Source organism: Cyanistes caeruleus, chromosome 5 (assembly GCF_971803275.1).
Source record: "Cyanistes caeruleus chromosome 5, bCyaCae1.hap1.1, whole genome shotgun sequence".
In the NCBI taxonomy this organism is placed as follows: domain Eukaryota; kingdom Metazoa; phylum Chordata; class Aves; order Passeriformes; family Paridae; genus Cyanistes; species Cyanistes caeruleus.
The window spans coordinates 23,216,192-23,236,776 of NC_141705.1; the positions used below are offsets into that span (position 1 = coordinate 23,216,192).

General features: G+C 39.2%; 1 protein-coding gene across 4 annotated transcripts; it reads left to right on the top strand.

The window, feature by feature from the left end:
* The first annotated feature begins 1,573 nt into the window (after nt 1-1,573).
* RHOH (ras homolog family member H) lies at nt 1,574-19,169 on the top strand. 4 transcript variants are annotated; one of them, XM_086888562.1, is made up of 4 exons: nt 1,574-4,040; nt 5,087-5,195; nt 6,885-6,982; nt 17,948-19,169. In XM_086888562.1, the coding sequence occupies exon 4, from the start codon at nt 18,167-18,169 to the stop codon at nt 18,740-18,742; it is 576 nt and encodes a 191-aa protein (XP_086744688.1). In that variant the 5' UTR covers nt 1,574-4,040; nt 5,087-5,195; nt 6,885-6,982; nt 17,948-18,166; the 3' UTR covers nt 18,743-19,169. The 4 variants fall into 4 exon arrangements, with proteins under 4 accessions (XP_086744688.1, XP_023781095.1, XP_086744689.1 ...); XM_086888563.1 differs by lacking the exons at nt 1,574-4,040; nt 6,885-6,982 and adding an exon at nt 16,269-16,648; XM_023925327.2 differs by lacking the exons at nt 5,087-5,195; nt 6,885-6,982 and having other exon boundaries at nt 3,696-4,040.
* The last annotated feature ends 1,416 nt before the right edge of the window (nt 19,170-20,585 follow it).

A 20,585-nucleotide genomic window follows, 5' to 3' on the forward strand; every position in this document is an offset into this window, starting at 1 on the left:
TGGGAGGGGGCTTGACAGCTGAGCGGAGTTGAAAGCTGAACTTTGTAACTCAGGAGGGAGGCAAGACAGTCCACAGGGAGAGGGTGGCATTTCAAGCATGTTCCTTCATTTAGGCTTCTCTGTCAGGCATGCTCCAGTTTGAGTATTCTGGAGGGCTTTGACTCACCCTCTGAAGGCCTCTGGTCCTGCACACAGTGTGTCAGGATCCTGCCTCATGCTGGATTTTGGGGTTCTGTTTTATCAGCACAGGCTTCGGTTTGTGCCACTTCACTACCAAACCTGAGTGGTATATAACCCACAATGCTAGGTTGCTGAGGAACCAAAGCCTAAACTCATTAAGGCGTAGTAAATAATGTGTGAGAGTTTTAACAAAATCCATATAGGAAGTGCTTGTGAGACTGTGTTTTCATTTCCTCTTTCAGACTGAGTGCTCTCGCAATGAGTAATGCAGAAGTTACTGCGCTTGACCAGCTTTAGAGACTCCTTTAGCAATGCTCTCTGCCATGCTGTGAGGAAGCCTCCCTTTTGCTAAGGTATCTGTTCCTGGGAAGGGAATGACTTCACCCCAGGGCTGAAATGTGTCTGGGCAACCTACCTGATTTCCCCTATACTGCCCAGGAAGTCAGGGGAAAGCAAATAGACACGTCCCAGTTTTCCCAACACACAGCTGGCATCTTGACCACATACATTTTTCCTGCCTCCCTTTGAAAATGATACCAAAAAAGAATTAGGATCTCTTTTTCACAAAATAAGCATATTTCTTGTGTTTTATTGTTATTATTATTTCTTGTGATATATTCAGGTGCAGTGGCTAGACATAAGAAACAATTGGCTTTATTTTGTGTAATTCAGTGATCATCTAGGACAAGAGAAAGGCTTGTAGAGTTAAATACAGTGGGCTTCAAGAGTGTCATGGTTCACTCCTGAGCATTGCACATGCCACACTATCCAAGACAGACCAAAATCAGAATTGAGTGAATCTAAGAACAAAAAGGAAATTAGGCAGCAGGGACAGGAACAGTTTCCTTCCTTAATCCCCTTCCTAACACCAGCAGCTTTCTTTTTTCTCCAAGAGGGACAGAAAGCAGTGGATTAAGAAGAAATGTGACTTTTCATTGTAGACTGACCCATATCAAGACCCTGGGTAATGTTATTTTACAGAATTTCTTATAAACCCTTAGTTACCTGTGGTTTAAGACTTTATTTTTTGCTGTCAGCCTACTTCTCAATGCAAAAATAAATTGCAAGCCTTTGCTCTGCCCCCATAAATATTTTCCACAAGAAGGTGTTTGTTTCTGAAAGTCATAGATAATGACTCATAATGAGTTTTTTAAAAAGGAGAAGCAATGTATTTTTTAATATATTAACTATTCTCTCCAGAATATCACCAGATATTTCCCTCCATTGCACAGCATGAAGAGGTGAAAAGGAGCAGAAAAGCTTCAGTAAGAAAGACAAAAAATCTCCCAAAAGCCAACTTAACAAACAGCCAAGGATCAAGAGAAACAGGTCAGGTGTCAATTTTACATCAAATTTTGGAATTACCTACATGTGCAGAGTGCATGGAGCTGAGGGTTTTTCATTGGAGTTCCAGGTCATTTGGAAGTGAAATAATGGATAAAATGTGCGAAGCAAGTATTATTACTGAGAAAGGTCTCAAATAAATCAAATTCAACTATTTTTGGGAAGTTATTTGGTCAAGATCATTCAGAAAGCATAGTGGATGGAAATGGATGGAAATCAAGACATGTTAGAACATGTTTCTTGCTCTACAGTTTTGTTTCTTTGCTGAGTTCACTCAGTTCAAAAGTTGTTTTTGAAGTATTTTACAGATGGATGCACTGTTTCCGAAATGCAAACTACTTAGCCAGATGGCTTCACATCTGGATTAATCTCAGCATGAAACAGAGAAGAGTAGTTGCATTTTTAAGTATCTGCTCTCTGTAGCATACCTAAAATTGGTGATGATCACTAAAGACATTTATATCAGTATAATTTGCAAATAGTATTTTTTTCTCTACTTCTGACAGTTCTGAATGTTTCTGATGGAAACATTTCAAAATGTTTGGGTGTCTGATTTGCTTTATCACAATTGCAATGGAAACTTACTGCCTGATTGCTTAGGCTGGTATTGGGAAACCCAAACCCAGTTAAAAACAGATGAATAGATGTTTAATGTGAAAATGAGGAAACGCAAGTTCTCACATAAACTGGTGATGTGCTGAAGCCCCTTGTTCGAAATCTTGTCTCAAACTAAAATGACAAGTGAAGATTTTAAGAAGATAGGATTTCCAAAATGCCTTCTGTGAGTCTTCCTTACCTTCATCACTGTTGATAATCAACTGAATTAATTTCATTTTGTAGAGAAAAGAATCAAATTGATTCCCCAGCCTAACTGTGCAGCGCTGCTCTGCAAGTTTTTCATCAGCAGGTTTACAGCATGTTTACATAGGCTATATTATTTTTATATTTTTGGCACAAACTGCCTTTCATCTACACATAAATTATCTTTTTGTTTCCTTTTTGCTTTATCTTCTAAATTATTCTGTCGGTCTTTAATCTTTCTTGGAAGCAGTATGAGTTTATCTTGGAATGAGTTGTATTGTCATAATGTTAATGTAGACCACCAATTCATTAGCTGTCTTCAGAAAGTGTCCATCCTGCAAGGGACATAAAATGCATGACATTAGATCTGGATCAGGCAGTCCATTGGTACTGTTTCATGGCTAGAGGTGGTCTGAGGTAACTTCACTGAGCCCAAGATACTTGCTGAAAAGGACTTGATTTCCACCTCTGTGCCTCTGGGTTTCAAGACTGCTTGGGAAGCCAGTGCTTGTGCCTCTGCCTGAGGAGCAGACACTCCACTGCACCAGTCATCCAGGCCCCTTGCCTTCAGCTCAGGGGCAGCTTTCCTGCTGTGCCAGAGCACTTGGGTTGCTTCAGGAGAATGGGACAGGAGTGCCCTCCCTGCAGTCTGATTGCCTGATCTTACAAAGTGGACAACCTCTTGTGCTGATGGCTCCTAAGTATAGACCATAGACACTTGAAATCCTGAAACTACCATCACAGCTTTGCTTTCAGTGTTGTAGTAGTAGTAGTTGTGGTAGCTGGAAATGATGTGGATCTGGCCAGCTCAATTTGTCTATGCTGGGAAACGTGGGAGTCTCAATGTCTTGTGGTGCCTCCACCTGTTCAGCCTCCTTTTGCTGGTAGAAGAGAGAACATATATGCTGAATGATACTACTGATCAATCCTGACCAGTTCTTCAGAGGGATCCTCACTGAATTACAAAAAAAACCCCCATTTTTGAATCAATTTATTACACCAATTTTGAATCAGCCCAAAGTGTCTTCCTTTTGCACCAAGTCAGTTAAACATCTCCTCTCATATTCCAGGCAGGGCCATATTCCAGGTTGCAGAAAAATCCCAAGTGTCATTCTGCTACCGGAGAGCGAATTGCACATAGCCATGCCGGGCAGCTGTGGATCTGCTCCTTTTCTCCTCGCACGTATTGAGCTGCTGGGCTGTGCCCCTGTAGCAGGGAGGAGGCAGCTCTAGGAGCAGCAGAGTGCAAAGAGAAAGCTTTCTGCAGCCTGAAAGGTTTGCCTCCCTCCCCCATCTTCAAGGTTTTACAGCTGCTCCCATAGTCACCAAAGAGAGAAAGATATACCAACCCACAACAAACCCACAGAGGCAGAGCTGTGAAGGTCTCACCAGGAAGCTGACTTACAACTGAATCTCTCCACTCTTTCTTGTCACACTGCATCTGGGTCTGCTGTGACTGCTGCCTCCAGATGAACTAGACCCAGCTGCCAGCACTACTTTGGCCTGCGTGTGCAGATGTCTCTGCTTACCTTTAGAGCTTTTGGATTTTTTATCCTCTTAATGATAGAATTGTTCTAATATGCTAAAAAAGAAATCAATCTGAAAAAGCCAGGAACACAGAACACCACTCTTCTTTTTTCTTCCCTTGTCTCATCTAGGATAGTTGTCTTCCATAACATTTATTTTCCACAGCCACTTTCAGCTTCCTGCCTCTGGTGAGTTCATTACATTTTATTTTTTTATTTTTCCTAGGAGTCTTAATGTAAATTGATATTCTGAATCAAATTCAATATATTTTGTTTTACTTTTGTTAATTACTTTCATTAATAAGTTTGTGAAATTGTTGTGAAACATAATCAGTTTTACTTTTCTGTTAAATACCATCTGTTAAATGCTCGGTGTTGAGATATATAATTGCACACTGGCCTAGATCTTGCATTTTCTGGATTTTCATTTGTTCCATTTTTTTTTCACCTCAGCATAAAAAGGCCATATATAAAGTAGAAAAAGGGGTGTGATGGGCTGTGCCATGGCAGTTTCTTCCATGTTAACTGATATAAGAAAAGAGAAAAAATGGGAGTTACTCTCAAGATGGTGGATCTGATTCTGATGCTCTTTTCTGTTGTATGAACTATGAACGCAGGAATGACAGACATGTATAAATCTACAACATTTCAATTTATGGTCTTCTTCCCTACCTATGAGAAAACTGTTCTGTTTCATCTTAAATATTCCTAAACAAATTTAGGTGAAGATTTTATTGTGAGAATTTGAGAAAAACATTATTTGGACTGGAGCAAGATTCAAAGTATTTTTAATTTGACAACATATCCGTGGCTGGCTCTGGCTCCAGCAGCTGCCTGGCCCTGCTGGGTCTAACAAATGCCTGTGCCAACTTCTGAGATGGAAGATTCCCATCTAAATGGCCACATCTCTAACTCTGCATTCAGGTCATTCCCATGGCTTCTTCTCTGCTGTCTGGGCTAGCTGTGATATGCTTATGGTGTGGAGTCCCCTTATGGAGCAGTATGTGTGTATGTGCATGTGTGTACATCTGTGCACACCCATTTCCAGATTCTCCTCACAAAACCTACATATTACGATGCTCTAGAGGTGGAATGGTCTTGTCACATTGACAATGAGATGCAGTTATTCTGAAAGGTGAATGAGGATAGAGCCCACTGAGGCTGGAACCATCTATCTGACACAAGTCCCTGCAAAAAATCTGAATGTGGATTTAAGATTTTCTAACTTCTTGCAGCTGTGTTTCCACCTTTGGATGGGGCAGGAGTTGAACTGTGGTGTTCAACTGGCAGAGGCCAGCTTTAACGTGGGACTTATCCTGAAAAAAATACTTGCAGAAGAAAAAGGTAGGGCAAATGAGATAAGTTAGTTGTTAAGAGGCACATCTGTCAGCAAATTTTGGTGTCTGTTGCTGTCAGAATAAGGCGGGATTGTGCTTTATATTGTGCTGCTTCATATTTCACATTTTCAACTCCACCTTTTAGATCAGTGTGAGGTGTGTTTTTATTTTACCAGTAAGAAGGACCATACGTGTATACTTACTTGACTTAAGAATGGCATTTGATGTAGTTTTTCTGAGACTGGTCTGAAGATCTATTTATACAAATGAAGTCAAATTTACCAGAGAAAGTGGGCACAGACATTATGTGAATACCGTGTATGAGGTTTGGGCAGTAACTGCAGGGTCAAAAAGCCACATGTGCACTTGCTTCCTGCTAAGTTTAGAGGGTAGGCTTTAGTGAGGCAGAATACCAAGTTTTATATTCCCTAGATTAGGTGCTAAAAATGAGGAAAAATTGTAGGTTTGTAGTTATAGAAGATCAGTGTTTTTATAAGTAATCTGTACTTACTAAATTCCAGAGCAAAGAATCAAATTTAAAAATGGATTTGATTTTCTTGTATAGCAAGACACAAATTCATAGGCCATCAGAAGGGCAACATGGCTATAAATTACTGTCATTTAATCCCATTTTAAAATAAATTTACTGTGCCAAAGAAGTGTGAAATCATCTCCTAGCAGAAGAGCATCAAGCTTCAAAATGGAGAGACTGATGCTAAAGCCACATTGCTGCTAGTGCCAGTGATGTTAGGGAAGTAATCTCTTGTACAGTGAGAGGCAAGCCATACAAATCCTCAAAGATGTAAGTGGGTGATCTGCAGCATACCCAGAGCACACAGGAAATGAGCCAGTGTGGTGGCGATCTCACAGGCTGCGCCTGTCTTGTAGAGCAGTGGGTCTATATCAGCAGAAGCTCCCTAGGAGCTTTTCTTAATGATGCTTTCTGATAACCAGCCAGGAGGACAGCCAGGCAGGGAGATTAAATTCTGCTGTTTCTCCTCTTGCTTTTGCTGTGCAGTTCTAGATGTATAGTAGCAGGTGGATTAGGCACTTTAATGTAAGAGATTTTCTGTGAAAATTACCTCTTAACCCCCCATTTTCTTTGTGAAATTTTGGAGCAGTGATTCTACAGTTTTCCCTAAGAAACAGTATAATGTTAGTGAATGCACTATTCAAATGATTAATTTGTTTGACATTGACCATAAAATGAAAAATTGTGGCTTTTTCTATAGTGCTTTTGATTATTGTTTGAAAAGTGATAAAATAAAACTTGTAAATAAAACTGTAAAACTTGCCTTTTTTCAAAGTCTTGGTGTAACATTTCAGATATCACACCACACAGCTTAGCATCGTTCCCAAATTAGGGAATGTTTCTCATGTTTTTGGCTAGTGGTGTGTAGTTTTATTAAATCCACTGTTTTCGAATGTTTCCATGCTATGACACAATTTACAGCTGCAAAGTATTTTGAGATAACTGCAGCATAGAAATTAAGAAAGGAAGTTGGCTGCAGCTGTCTCAAGCCCACTATTAAAGCATTATGGCCTTAAAATACTGGGCAGGACCACACAAGCAAAACAAATTAATGTAACAACAAAATTTGTGGGCTGTAGTCTATCATTAGCTTTTCTCCACAAAACCAAATGTAGTCTCATATTTACTTAGCAGGATTTAGTTGTCTTTCAATTTTTGTATCAGAAGAACTGGAAAACCTTTCCAATCCACCAGAAGAATCAGTGTACAGTGGAAGGGGAGACCTTTGGCATCTGCAAAACCTCTGTAATGCAGCAGTGAGTGTGAGTACTGGAAGTGATGGCCACAAACTTAAATGTATCAGGTCTAATAGGAGCAGTTGGCAAAGTGGCAGGGAGCAATAGTCCCAGCAGTCACAGTCTGTCACTGCTGACAGGGTGTCTGGAGGATGGGGGAACATGGTGTGAGCACTTAGTGCGTGTGTGCGTGCATTCCTCGCGGAGCAGGTACGGCAGTGGTTTGTGCCCAGCCTTGTGGCTGTGCCCTGTGTTTATCTCGGACCCTTTATCGCTCCCCCCCGCACAGTTGCCTGCTGCTGCGTGTGCGTTGTGTTGCTTTTGCATGAGAAATTGCGTTTGGTCCTTGGTTACAGAAGCCAAGGAGAAGTGTAAATTGCTAAGGGATGAGGGTGGGGCTGAACTTGGCATGCTTCTCTTTACCTGGCAAAATGTATGAGCCTGCTGGAAAACACACAAGGATTCTGCTATTGCTTGGGGATTTCTCTACAGGGAGCCATGCTGACCTGTCACGTAGGAAAGACCCAGCATGTTCTGGAAAAGGAGCAAACACCTCTCCTGGCAGAAGCTGGCACAGTGGGCTGTGGTTACACGCTGTGCATGATGCTGATTCGCACGCACAAGTGTGAGCGAGGAGTACCAGTAACTGACACTTGCCAGCTTGAGGTTGTTGTACCATCTGGTGATACCACTTCTCCTCATGAGTGACAGTGTGTTGCTTTTGAAGGTTAGACTGATTTATGTCAAAATGTAGATGTAACTGGCTCTCCCAATATAAAAGCATGAGAGCAAGACCCCTGTGTAGCTAGGGGTCTCTTTTGGTTTTTCCCTGTGCCATGGTCATTAAAAGAATATGAAAACTCTCAAACTTTTAAGAAAACTGTTCTTTCCTTTCACTGATAAGCATGCCAGTGGACACACAGCCTTCAGCTTGCCTTTTTTTTCAATCAAATGACTGTGCTTAAAAACTGGTAAAGACTTTGGAGTTTGAAGTTACTGAGCTACTGATATACTCAAATATCTATTACTTAATCTATTAATTATTTAGTTGTCTGTGAGCTTTTGTTTTTCTCACTATAAAAATAGATTATGAAATAGCTGCCATAAAAACCTTTCATATAATTTCTGTAGTTTCCATCAATTTAAATGCAAGATTTTAAATTCCCATCTCTTTCAGTTGAGTTTTAATTCTGGTTGAAAGGCTGTTGGGTAAAATACCTCTGAATTTGAATCAAGTCCATCAGGATTCAAAAATAAAGCATGGGAAATGTTCTCATAATGTTCAAACATCTTCTCCTAAAATATCTCTCTTTTCATATGTGTGATCATTTTTATTCAAAATATGTAAAAATCAAGAAAATCAAGGAAAATTTTCTATGCTTCCCACTGAAGAACTCTTCATTAAGATTTGCCATAGCATGGGGATTTACATGATCTTTAAACTGACTGAAAGCCAAGTAGATGTCAGCTATAAATATATGAAATTCTCAAAATACTCAGCTGAAGAATGAGTGAGAAGGATTTATGTATTACTTTTGGTTGTAGAGTCTTTTCTCCTCTTAACCAATTCCACATGACCTGCTGCTGTCTGCAGTACTATATGTTTTATTTGAAGACAGCAAGAGATGAAGGTTGTAATGAAATCAGAGAAAAGTAAAGGAAAACTGGCACTAAAATATATATTCTGTTCCGGCATATTGTTGGTGTAAGATATAAATCAATATAAAATCTGAGCTACCAGGTATAACTTGTGCTAATTCCAGAAAAAAAAGAAAAAAACCAAACCTTAATCATAACTATGCATGGAACGTAGGCAGTTTGATGAAGACAAGTATGCATGCCCATTTATTTTATCTAATTTTATCTGCTTCAATTAAGGAATTCTAGAAAAGCTGCATGGTAAGAAAAAAAAAATCCTGCTTGTATTGTAAATACATATTATCTCTTATTTTATCTGTGTGCTGGATTCAGTGCATGAATACTAAGTCATGGCATAGCTTGTTGAAGGCAACTCCTTTTTAAAAATTTATAGAACAAATCAAAAAGATAAAAATCATAAATCAAGAAATACAGGAGAAGTTATGATAATTGTATGTTTTATATCACACCTGCTACTTGAAAAGTAATTGAAATTATTTCTATGCAAGCTCTTCAAATTTTTAACGTTTTTATGTACATATGTGCACACAAAATTTAAGAATGATATTAAAGATGGCAGTTTCCTGCTGTGAAAATCTAGAAACACGATTTTATGTGATGATGATTTATATTTTTTTATGTGAAGTCTAGACTATGATTTTAAACACTGATATATACAGAGACAAGAAAAAGGTGTTTGTTGCTGGCAATCCTAAGGGGAAAAAACTAAAACTATCAGGGAGTTTCTGTGTTATAAAATAAATATCCAACCAAATTATTATTGCTTCCTTTGCTAGCTTTGCTCATTAATGTCAGAATTTTAATATTCATCACAGCAAAATGAACAGTGACATGCAGTAAATGTGAGTTCTTCCTAAATTAAAAACAAATAATTATGTTTTATCGAGAGGTCATTATTTTGAATTGTTCAATCAACTGCAATAACATTATTACTACTCAAAACACCTGTACATCTGACACTATTCTTATCACAAAATATACCAAAATAATCTTCCATGGAACGCTGGCTAATTCTGTTCTAACATTTTCCTCCTCTGCCTTTACCTCCCACTGAAATCAAACCTGTGCAAATACATAACGAACATGGAGAACCTCCTTCTTCTTCCGCTGCTATTAGGGGGAGACAATCTAGACTTGAGAATCTCCTTATTTTGTACTATGTTTTATAAAATCAGAGCAAAGTTAAACCTGAAGAGACTTCCGAAAGCAAACTTGGAGATCTTGCAAGGGATCCATTGAGGAAAATGGAGAAATGGTAGGGCAATTTTAAAAGACCTTTTGACACTGAGAAGCATGTTTTATCGCCTGTATCATTCATGTATTACCTTTTAGCTATACTGTTACTGTTTATTACTTCACAGCATTTAAGGGAGCCAGTAAGGAAGATCAAGTGCAGTCCTACCCCAGGTTAGAGACAAAACACACAGAAGTCAGCCTGCAAATGCAAGTGTGTGTATGGAGTTTGCTTTAACAATTTATCATGTTACACATCTGCGGAATTTAATATAAATCCATGCATCTTCTTAATAATAAATCATTGTAACATATTGTGAAGATATGTCTAATAAATGTAATGACTGCATACGCAGCAGAAATATAATAGTTTCCTATGGGTGACTATGTAATTTTATATGTAAAATTCTATCAATTAGATACATAGGTTGTTTCAAATCTCCATTTAGCACAGCACTAATCTCTGCTCATGTGTATATGAATACATATGTACCTGTATGTAGATAGTGGTCATTTCAATAATGCATCAATTTGGTGCAAAATAGGTAGGTTTTCAAATGATGGTAAGATATCTTGCCCACAATATGTTGTTTTCTATAGCAGTTGGCAGCAACGTCTTTTGCAATGAATTAATATCACATGTCCATGTATATATATGTGTGTGTGTATGGACATATATACATGCATGTACATATGGATGTGATTTTTTTTTGTAAATTGATGTATTGATTCATTACTGAAACAGATTTTAAATATGCACTGATTTATTTACAGTATTTTTGTCTCTATATATGTGCATATAGACTTTTGTGCATCCAGTTTAGCAAATAATGCATCATTCTCTGAGAAATTACAAATGATTATTTAAAACTATGAAATGTTAGTTGTGTATGAAAGAGAAACGGGTACTTTGTGATGATTATGCCCGTGTCTGTGGATGGTAAAAAAAAATAAGCAGAAATAGGGGTAGGGCTAGGCTTACTGGAAAGAGAACACAATAACTGTTGAAGGTTGTAAATAGAAGACTGCTTCAACAGCCAGAGAAGATTTAAAAAAAATCTGGGGAGATTTTTAAGAGATAAAACTGTAAAAAAAAAATCCTACAAAAAAGTGTTGTAAATGGCTTTTTGATTTGTCTCAAATTTCATGAAATTGAACTGTGTTGAAAGAGGATATGGCATGAAAAATTTGAAGTGGTTTGAGGCCCAAACATGCAAACATTTCTACATGTCAATAATTCTACACACACAGTAGTCTGATTAAAGTAAATGACTTAAATATAATAATAATTTATTTAATATTATCAGTATTTATTTAATATTATATTTATCAATTTAATACTATCAATTTAATATTATCAATAGATTATCAATGTATTTAATTATCAATTAATGTTTTTTATATTTCAGTTTGGCTACAGTGCAGTTAGACTTGCCAAAAATTTGCTTTTGACCTTTAAGTCATTCAGGTGGAAAAAAGTATTCATAGTTTTGTGTGATAGCACTGGAGTCAGCACACAGCACTTTATCCATGTTTATCTGCAAGCGTATCTGTATTCCCATCTGGGGAATATTCCCAGCAGCAGTTCTGTGTCGGTGGTGAATATGTGTGTACATATATATTATATGTATGTATGTGTGTGTGTACAGAAACAGCAGCTATGAGGGAAGGCAGACGGACAGATGGTTAATGAACTTCGGTGCTCGATCGTACACACATGTGACATTTGCACACCAGCTGCTCCATGTGCAGTTGTGTCTGTAGTGAAACTCAAAAATTTATTCTGTTCAAGCACAGAGGAGAAGAATTAGTGTAGAGAAGGGTGGGAAAAAGAGGTGACATACCCGGTATCCTGCAGAAGGAGAGCACTAGGCTTTCCTAACTTCAGGCATGACATGCTGCTCCGGTTCTGGTGACTTTGAGGGTACTGGACCAGACTGAGAATGGTTTATGAGCTGGTCCTCACTTAATTTACCTCAATTTTAATTTGGGGAGAACATCTACACTGAAAATGGATCCCTTTTGAAAGTGACCCATAATACCATGAATGCCACATAGTTTGAAATTTACTGTGTCGTTCCATAAACATGGAGAAAAATTACTTCATAATGGCTTGAATCTTTAAGTGGGTACTTGGTATTGCTGGATTTCATTGAGTTCTATTTAGAGATTTAGTATCTTGGATCAGTACATCAGAGTCTTACAGGCTTTTTGTTAATTTTTGGAGTGGTTCTAATAATTTGTGCTCATTTGTAAATTAATGAATCAAGGTGTGATTAGCCACAGGAAGAAGGTTCTTGAAGATAAAATAAATATTTCTTTTTTCTAATTCTATAATTAGAATGAGAGTTACATAGTTTTTCTCAGCAACTGTAGTAAATTGAATAGATCTTTAGACATATCATTATCCATTGCTTATATATATTATTATAGATACTATTACTAAAGAAGTTGACTTTTTTTTATTTAGGATAGCTCATTAAGCAGTTTTATGCGTATGTGCAATGTGTAAGCATGTGGGTAAATAAGTATATTTTGTTACACAGAAAGTCTTCATCTCTTTGCTAGGACTTCACATCTCATTTAATCTTGCAAATTTTATATCAAGATTTCACATTCTCAGTATAAGGGAATTTCCTTTAAATCTCGTAACGTGAGTTCCCTTGCTAATAATAAAGTGGACAAGATTTCCAAGTATTTGATCATAAATCTTTCTCTTCATTTGCAGTGGTTAAAACTGCCAGAGAAAGAAATGAAGGTGTTTTCAGATGTTGTCTTGATCCAGAAGTGATTTTTTGCAAAGGCTCCTCTCTATTTTCTAGAAATTGCACAAATTAGAAATTAAACCAAAAATTTAGTTTTCTATTTTTTTCAAAACAAAACACTGAAATTTGAAAACAGGAACAGGATTTCAGTTTTGTGATTAAGGGAGTAAAATAAAAATTTCCAAGATTTTATGTCTGAAAACTTATTTTTTTTAAATTCTGGAAGGAGATTGTTTTTGAGACGGCAAGACATTCTGGCTTTGAAAATACGGGTTCATAGCATGTTGCTTGCTTTTCTAACTTTAGAAAGGCATTGAGAAATGGTTGTATTTAAGATAAAATACATGTATAAAAGCTCCCATCCCGGTTTCCAAGCACCCTTCCAATTCTTTGAAATATAAAAGCACCTTGAAAGAAAATCTGGCAATTAATCTGTCAGTATTATATCAGACAGCTGAATTATTCTGCCAGTGAGTAACCTGCCATCTTGCTCTTAAACTGAAGAATAGCAATGGCCTCTGTGGTAGCCAGTTTAGGAAGTGAATGAGTTGAATGGCGATCTTTTGGCGGAGTTTAGGGAAAAGATGCAGCACCTTGCAAAGGTACAGGCTGTGAGCTAGTTCTCCTTCATGGCAGTGGTACCAACACTGAATGTCACTATGGACTGAAACCCTGACACCCTCTGAGGTGTAGGGAGGCTGATTGGCAAGACAGGGCTATAGATTAAAGTTGCCGTGAAAGGAGTTAAAAAACCAGGAGGCAGGTAATGCAGATGTCAGAGAATCAGGTTAATGAATGTATGACACGTGCAGCAAGGGGCCATTTGCCTGCAGACCAGAAGCAGTCTCCAGATGGACTGCAGCTGATGGATTCGTTTTCAGGAGACCTGTGCTGTGGAACCAGTCTGGAAGTTTGTATCTGAATGGAGCAAGCTCATCTCATCCCCAGAGCTGAAAACCAGGGAGTGTGACCTTGACAACCTGGTGACCTAGCAGAGTGTCCAGACTGGAGTCACAGCAGCCATGGTTTCTGTGTCACATGGGCTGCATCTTCTGGCTGCTGTCATTTATCAGGCAACTGTGTCTCTGCCCTGTCTGGATTCCTCCCAGCCTTCCTCCTCCCTCTCCTTCTGCTTGCTTGCAGGAATTGTTCTCAGGCCATGTCCGTGCTGTGCAGTGCCCACTGTGCCCATGGAGGTGAAGGTGTAAAGCTGCACACTGTTCTGGTCAGTGAGGGTAGTCTTTGTGCCTCCTTCCTCTCCTCGAGGGCATCTAACTAAGGGATGTGGGAACAGTTCTTACATATCTGTGGTGCAATTGGAAGGAGCAGTGGCTACAATCAGCACACTGGAAAAGAACTGTAGGCACAGTTTTGCAGACCCCCACCTACCTCTGTGTGAGGTGTTACTTACAAGAGTAGAGTAGGTAGGCAAAGAGTGTACATTTAAGAATTGCACAGCTAGTGGAAGCCTCTCCTGTGGTTTTCAACCTTCTCTATTAGTATAAATATTTTAATTTCCTTGCCATGTCAAGTCTCTTCAAGAGCTAGCATACACAGTGCTTAAACTGAAAATTTAATCTGCTGTTATGCTGACACAAACAGGAACTCCACTGAGATGTAATTGAGGTAGGAAGTGGATAATAGCAGTAATAGTTAGCATGTTAACTGCTTTAACTCTCTGAAGCATTTTGTGCCTGTCTGATCTAAAAAGCTGGTTGTTTGCCTGCATGGTTTGTTTATGTATGAGGTAATTCTATTGAAATTCCAACCTACCTGAGTGTGCACTATCAGTATCTAAGATAGGTTTTGAAATTAGAAGTTCCCGACTGTTTTGTTTTTTTCCCTATCATAAGATGCTGTCTATCCCCTGGAGATGTTTAGCCGTAGTGAGTCATGCTCACAATGATCTTATAGTAGATGCCAGAGATTTTTTTGGCATAAAGGAAAATCCCATTTTGTTCAGTTGATAGACTTAACCCTTTTGTTACAGTAGTCCTGCTTTCCTTTGTTGGTAAAGCTCTTTGAACAGACACCAGATTGATTATTCAAGGGACATACATTCACTTGAATCCTCTACATGCAAAGAGCTCGGTGCTGCTGTGCTCTACATTTCATCCCGTCCCATTGCGGGTTGGCAGCTGCACTCGCCTTCTCCGTATCGTATTCAGCCACGATCAAGTGTAGACATTTTACCTGCATGAGATTGCTGAGGTGCAGGTCAGACACTGCCAAAGAGCAACTGCTGTAGGGCTTCTTGTGCTCACATCATCAGTGAAGTTCAAGGTCTCTGTAACCACACACTTGTGCCTGTATTCCAAAGACAGAGGGAACAAAACCTGAAATTTACTAAAGATCACTACTCAGCATGACCACACGAGAATAAGACATGCATTCTTATACCTAATGGTTTTATGAGAGGTCTTACCTTATTCAAATAATATCTTCTATTGAGTGATGAAAGCATAAACCAAAAAAAGCATAAGAGAAGATACAGATTTATATATTGAATTCCATATAAAAAATGATCTTAATAAAGTTGGTAAATTTTTGAAAATCAGTGTTGGAGAAAAAAAAAAATCCTCAGCAGCTTAGAGTCCATCTCTGATCTGTGATCAGAAGGTTTTCTGTAATGGTTGTAGCACACTGTGCTGTCAGACCAAAGCAGAATATGAGAGAAAGGGACAAAAACTTTTGCAAGTATTTATAAAACTGGTTGTATACTGAGGCACAGAGGTGCCCAGTACTGCTTTAAAGGACACTTTAAAGTACTGTTCTTTAAAGGACAGTTGATGCTTTTTGTTGATGTTTAATCAAGCATTTTCTGTCCAGTCAGATGAACTTGTGTAATTATTTTAGTACACTAATGCTGCTCTTACCCTGAGGCTGCGACGAGGACCAGCTATGTGCCTAATACTTCGGTATGCACATATGTAGTCCCGATTATATGTGGAGAAAAATGAATTGTTGTGAACAAATGCAAGATCAGGGCCACTGGAGGGCAATTTGTCCACAGAATCACAATATGGACCTTGTTATATACCAGGGTTTTTTTTTATTATTCATTGATGGAATGCAGACCAATATCATTTTCTTTAAAAACAATTCTGCACTGTCAGAGTGGAATATTTCAGCTTCTGTTATTGTCTGTCAAATAGTCATTCACTAGTCCTCAATATCTCTTTCAGGTTTTGATAATTTTTATATTTTCTTTCAGAATAACCAGTATAATTTGACCTGGTAATCAACAAGTTGAGTGCCAGAACAATCCTTTTGTCTGTCTTTCTCTGTTTTGGCATTTATGAAATTGCAAAAGTCATGCTTTGGGCATCCTTATTTTCCCCCACATTCCAATGTGCACAAAATAATAAACCTGAAGGCACTGAGGGCTACTTATACCAAAGAATTGTTTGTTCTGAAAAGAATGCTTGGTACTTGGAAACTTTATCCTGAGAATATGCAGCTTTGTCTTAATAGGACACCACTGTCTTGTGGTGAAATTGAGGTGTTTCAAACTATATTGCTGACCCAATTTTGAAGTAGAATACTCTGAAAGAGAGATTATGATTAGTATAAGCAATTTGAATGTTTATCCTACATAATGCTTTTTGAATTTTTCATAGATGTGTTTTGTAAATGTCTTGTTTAATTCCCTTGAGAGCTTGTTTGGAGAACAGAGGAGGCAAGAGAGTGGACTTAGACCCAATGAATCACTAAAAGCAAATTTTCATCTGCTGCCACTAGAACTTAAATTCACAAAGCAGCCTGTTTCCCGGCAGCCAGGAATGTCGTGAAGCAGTCTCAGCCTCTATCCCACTTCCTAGAAGCGAGTGGCGGTGGTGAGAGCACGGTCTCGCTGGTAGGCCAGGAAGCACCGTCTGTTGCAATGACTCCTGTAGATACCGTAACTCCAGTACACACAGGGACAGCCCCCAGAGCTGGTGCCACCTCTATAAAGCAACCTGCTCCGGCCACACATCTTCCTTCAGCCGAGGCATCTGCTGGGAGAGATGCAGGTGTGCCAGCAGCACAAGAGGAGGTAGGGCATGGCCTCAATACAAAATGAAAGCAGGGCCAATAGCAGTTGTTGGTGCCTGTAAAATGTTCTCTCTAAGCTCATCTAGCACTTTTCCCTTGTTTTTCACTGTCTATGGAGTAAGCCAAAGCTTTGAGTGTCCTAGAAATAAAGGGGGAGAGGGGTGGTGTGTTAGGGTACTGAAAGTGGAGAGTGTTGCAGTAAAATACAGTATATGCCCTTTGTGGCCATCATTCATTTCTGTGCAAATAGCCTTCAGCTGTGATGGCTGTCTACATATATGAGGGAAACAGAAATATATTATTTATGTAAAAAACACATGACATTTTGAAATTATGCAGTGATACTTTCTTTTTAATTACTCTTGTTCATCAGAACTAATTTGTCTTCAGTTTTGCCGTTAGTGATTTTTGGAGCATCTTGTGTGTCACCCTGTGTGAGCAGTGAATCTTTCACACAGCTAGTGAGGAAGAAACAAATGCTTTCAAAATAGGAAAATTTGACTGAATGCTGGCAGGAGCTCAAAAGCAATTACATACTCTGAAGAGTACTCTTAGTTCAGTTTTATAGGAGTAAATGCCAGGACAGTTATAGCCCCTTCAAATGAAATTTTGACTGGGGCAGGCATCAGTAGTGGGGCTTTCTTTGGCTTGTGCTTCTTGATTGTTGAAAGCAATTCATAAAAATAAAATGAGCCTCTTTTTGGGTATTTTTGCTGTGAATCCTTCATTGCTTTCGAAAATTGTTCAGGATGTGACTTGAGATTCACACCTGAAGTCTTTGCTTCCTCATTGTCACAAATGGTTCTGTGCTAACATTCCATATAGGATTGTTTAAATAGTCAAACTGGCTAGCAAAGAGCTTTTTTTTCCTCCTGACTACCTCTAGAGAGTGTGGGTACATTTTCAGGGGAATCTGAACTGATCATTTAAGGATTCAGGATTCTGTCAGACTTGGTGAAAATTGGAAGCAAGGAATGTCTCACAGCATATTAGTAGCAGTTATACCAAAGTTAAATTAATTTCATTAGTCTTTAGACAATTAGAGGGAAAAAATAGCTTGTGTCAGTGGAAAATGGCAATAGTGATAAGACTGTTAGCCCCTGTGGAGCAGCAAGAAAGTTATTTATGAGAATGGCTGTTGTGCAGACAGCTGGCTGGGAGGAAATGGAAAAGTTCATCATCCTCTGTAAGGGATACTTGTCATGCCTGTATAAAGACATGTCCAGGCATCTTTATCTTGATGAGGAATGGTTTGTTCTCTGTGGATTATAAACATTACATTTTATTTTTACCCTTCCAGAAATGTCATTTGACTCACTGAAGATTTAAAACCGATAGAGTCATGTGGGAGAAGATGAAATTTTAGTCTCAAGTGACGGAATCAAGTCATAAGAAGTAAAGAGGTTTGGACGATTTCTCACTAAATGGAAGGTATATAGAAGGCCTCTAACACCACTGCATCTCTCCATCCCACTCCTGCTGCACAGAGACTGCACTCTTGGCCTTGGACGTTAATAAAATGCTGGATTCAATCAAGTGTGTTCTGGTGGGAGATTCTGCGGTTGGGAAAACATCTCTCTTGGTACGTTTCACCTCTGAGACTTTTCCAGATGACTACAGACCCACCGTATATGAAAACACCGGAGTGGATGTCTTCATGGATGGTGTACAGATTAGCTTGGGTCTTTGGGACACATCTGGCAGTGATGCCTTTAAAGGCATTCGCCCTCTCTCCTACCAACAGGCAGATGTGGTATTAATGTGCTACTCAGTAGCGAACCACAATTCCTTTCTGAACCTGAGGAACAAATGGATCAGTGAGATCCGCAGCCATCTGCCCCGCATCCCCGTTTTGGTGGTGGCCACCCAGACTGACCAGCGTGACGCAGGTCCCTACGGTTCCTCCTGTATCAGCCCCATGGATGGAAAGCGGCTTGCCCAGGACGTGCGAGCCAAAGGCTACTTGGAGTGCTCTGCCCTCAGCAACAGGGGGGTGCAGCAGGTGTTTGAATATGCCGTGCGGACAGCGGTCAATCAAGCCAAAAGGCAGAACAGGCGGAAGCTCTTCTCCATTAATGAGTGCAAGATCTTCTGAGGACTGGTTTTGCTCACGTTTGTTCTTTATGTTTTCTCACAAAGATACTGCAGCAGAGAGAATGGGAGGTGAAATCCTCCTGGCAGGACCACAGTGCAGGTGCCTCTTGTGAGACAGATGTGCTCTTTATCTGATCCTCTCCCCTCCAAAACACGTGGGTGCTATCTTGAAAAGTGAAAGGTGCATACCCTTATTCACAAACTTGTGTTTGGACTTTGCTAGCCTGAACTGGAGCAGTCTTAGCCTGCAGATTTGCAGAGAACAGCAGTACTGATTTTGGTTTTGTTTCTGTCGGTCTTCTTCAGTTGTTGGTTTATCTGCATTTATTTAATGACAAACTTCTGCCTGGATCAGCCCCCACCTCTGTCCTTGTGGATTTTTTTTACTAAAGAACATAGTAAATAAAATCTGACCAATGTGTATTTTATGTAGAGGACTCTTGTATATATTGTAAAATCCCAAGAGTTTGTTTTAATATTTTGGAGGTTCTCCCTTTAGCTAACCACAGGAACTTATTGTCCTATCCATGCAATAAATGGCCTGCAGGCAAGCCTAGCACCTCTTAGACATGCCTGAGTCATTGCATAACAGTCATTAGTATGTCCAGCATAAGAGTAACCAAAACTTAGTGACATTTGACAGCTGTCCTGCAGTTTTGTGAGATTTGTTACCTTAATATTGTTCCTTAGCAATGTGGTCAAAGGTGGGAAACTAATCTGATTCTTCCTAGACTTCACTGGGTTACAGCCTCAGCAGGGCTTGCAGAGAGGGCTGGTTTAGACATAAGGTTGGGCTGGCAGGGATGAATCTGTGCTACCATTACAGCTGTCCCTGCTGTAATTCTGGAGGCAAAAGAGTTCAGTCTCCAGATATGGAAGATATTTTTTCATGAGCACTTAAATTCTCACATATTTTCAGTACACTTTTTTTTAAAGCAGTGGTTTTAGTGAAACCAGTCACCTACATTAGTAAAAGATTGAGCACATAGCAAGGTTGAATGTGTGTCTTTAGAATGGCTAAATTACTTTTTTTTTTGAGTTTGCATGCTAAGTATAACTGCCTAGGTTGTATCCAAGTAAGACTGAGACAGGCTTTACATTCTGGGTAGCCTGTCAAGTCTAGGAGCCAAATACTGATGTATGTACTGGGGCCAAGTTACCCTCCTGCACAGAAAGACAGGCTAAGGAAATGGAAACTTCAGGTGTGTAAGATAATTCTGCTTGAAAATGAAGTGGGTTCAAGACATAATGCTGTACATTCCTTGTGAATTGTGGTGGTTCCCTCCTCCTCATATCTGTCCCCTCTGTCCTGCAGCCTCTCTCAGGTCTTGCAGATCTCATCCCAAGAGAATTTCTTAGTGCAGTGAGATTTTCTTTGTTCCTTTCTCTATCTTTCAGCCAGCTAAGAATTAACCTTTGAGGGGCTTAAATAGCATGGTGCCATAAAAGATGGCACATAGCACTGTAGGATTATCACACCTGTGGTGAAGGTAGCAAGTATTTACACTCTGGGCACCTTGATTACCAGTAGGGCAGGGAACACCTGGTGTTGTGATTGCCCCGCCAGCTTCTGGACTGTTTTGGTTTGAAAAGACAGGCATCTGCTAAGGAAGGCAAAAACCTCCATTGAAATGGAAAAAAAAAAAGTAAACCACTCCCTTCTCCATATTATTATAATCTTGAAATCAAGGTGCTCTCAGGCAAAGATATGGGAATAGGAATAGTAGTTCTTTACTAAAGAAATTAAAATAAAAATGCAGTAGTATAAAAGAAATTAACAAAAAAAACCAACCCACTGACAGAGTCAGAATACAACCTGACACCCTGTTGGTCAGTGTGTTGGT

Bases quoted from the DNA above. Each gene is read 5' to 3' on its own strand.
- RHOH (XM_086888562.1), top strand. From the start codon at position 18,167: ATGCTGGATTCAATCAAGTGTGTTCTGGTGGGAGATTCTGCGGTTGGG.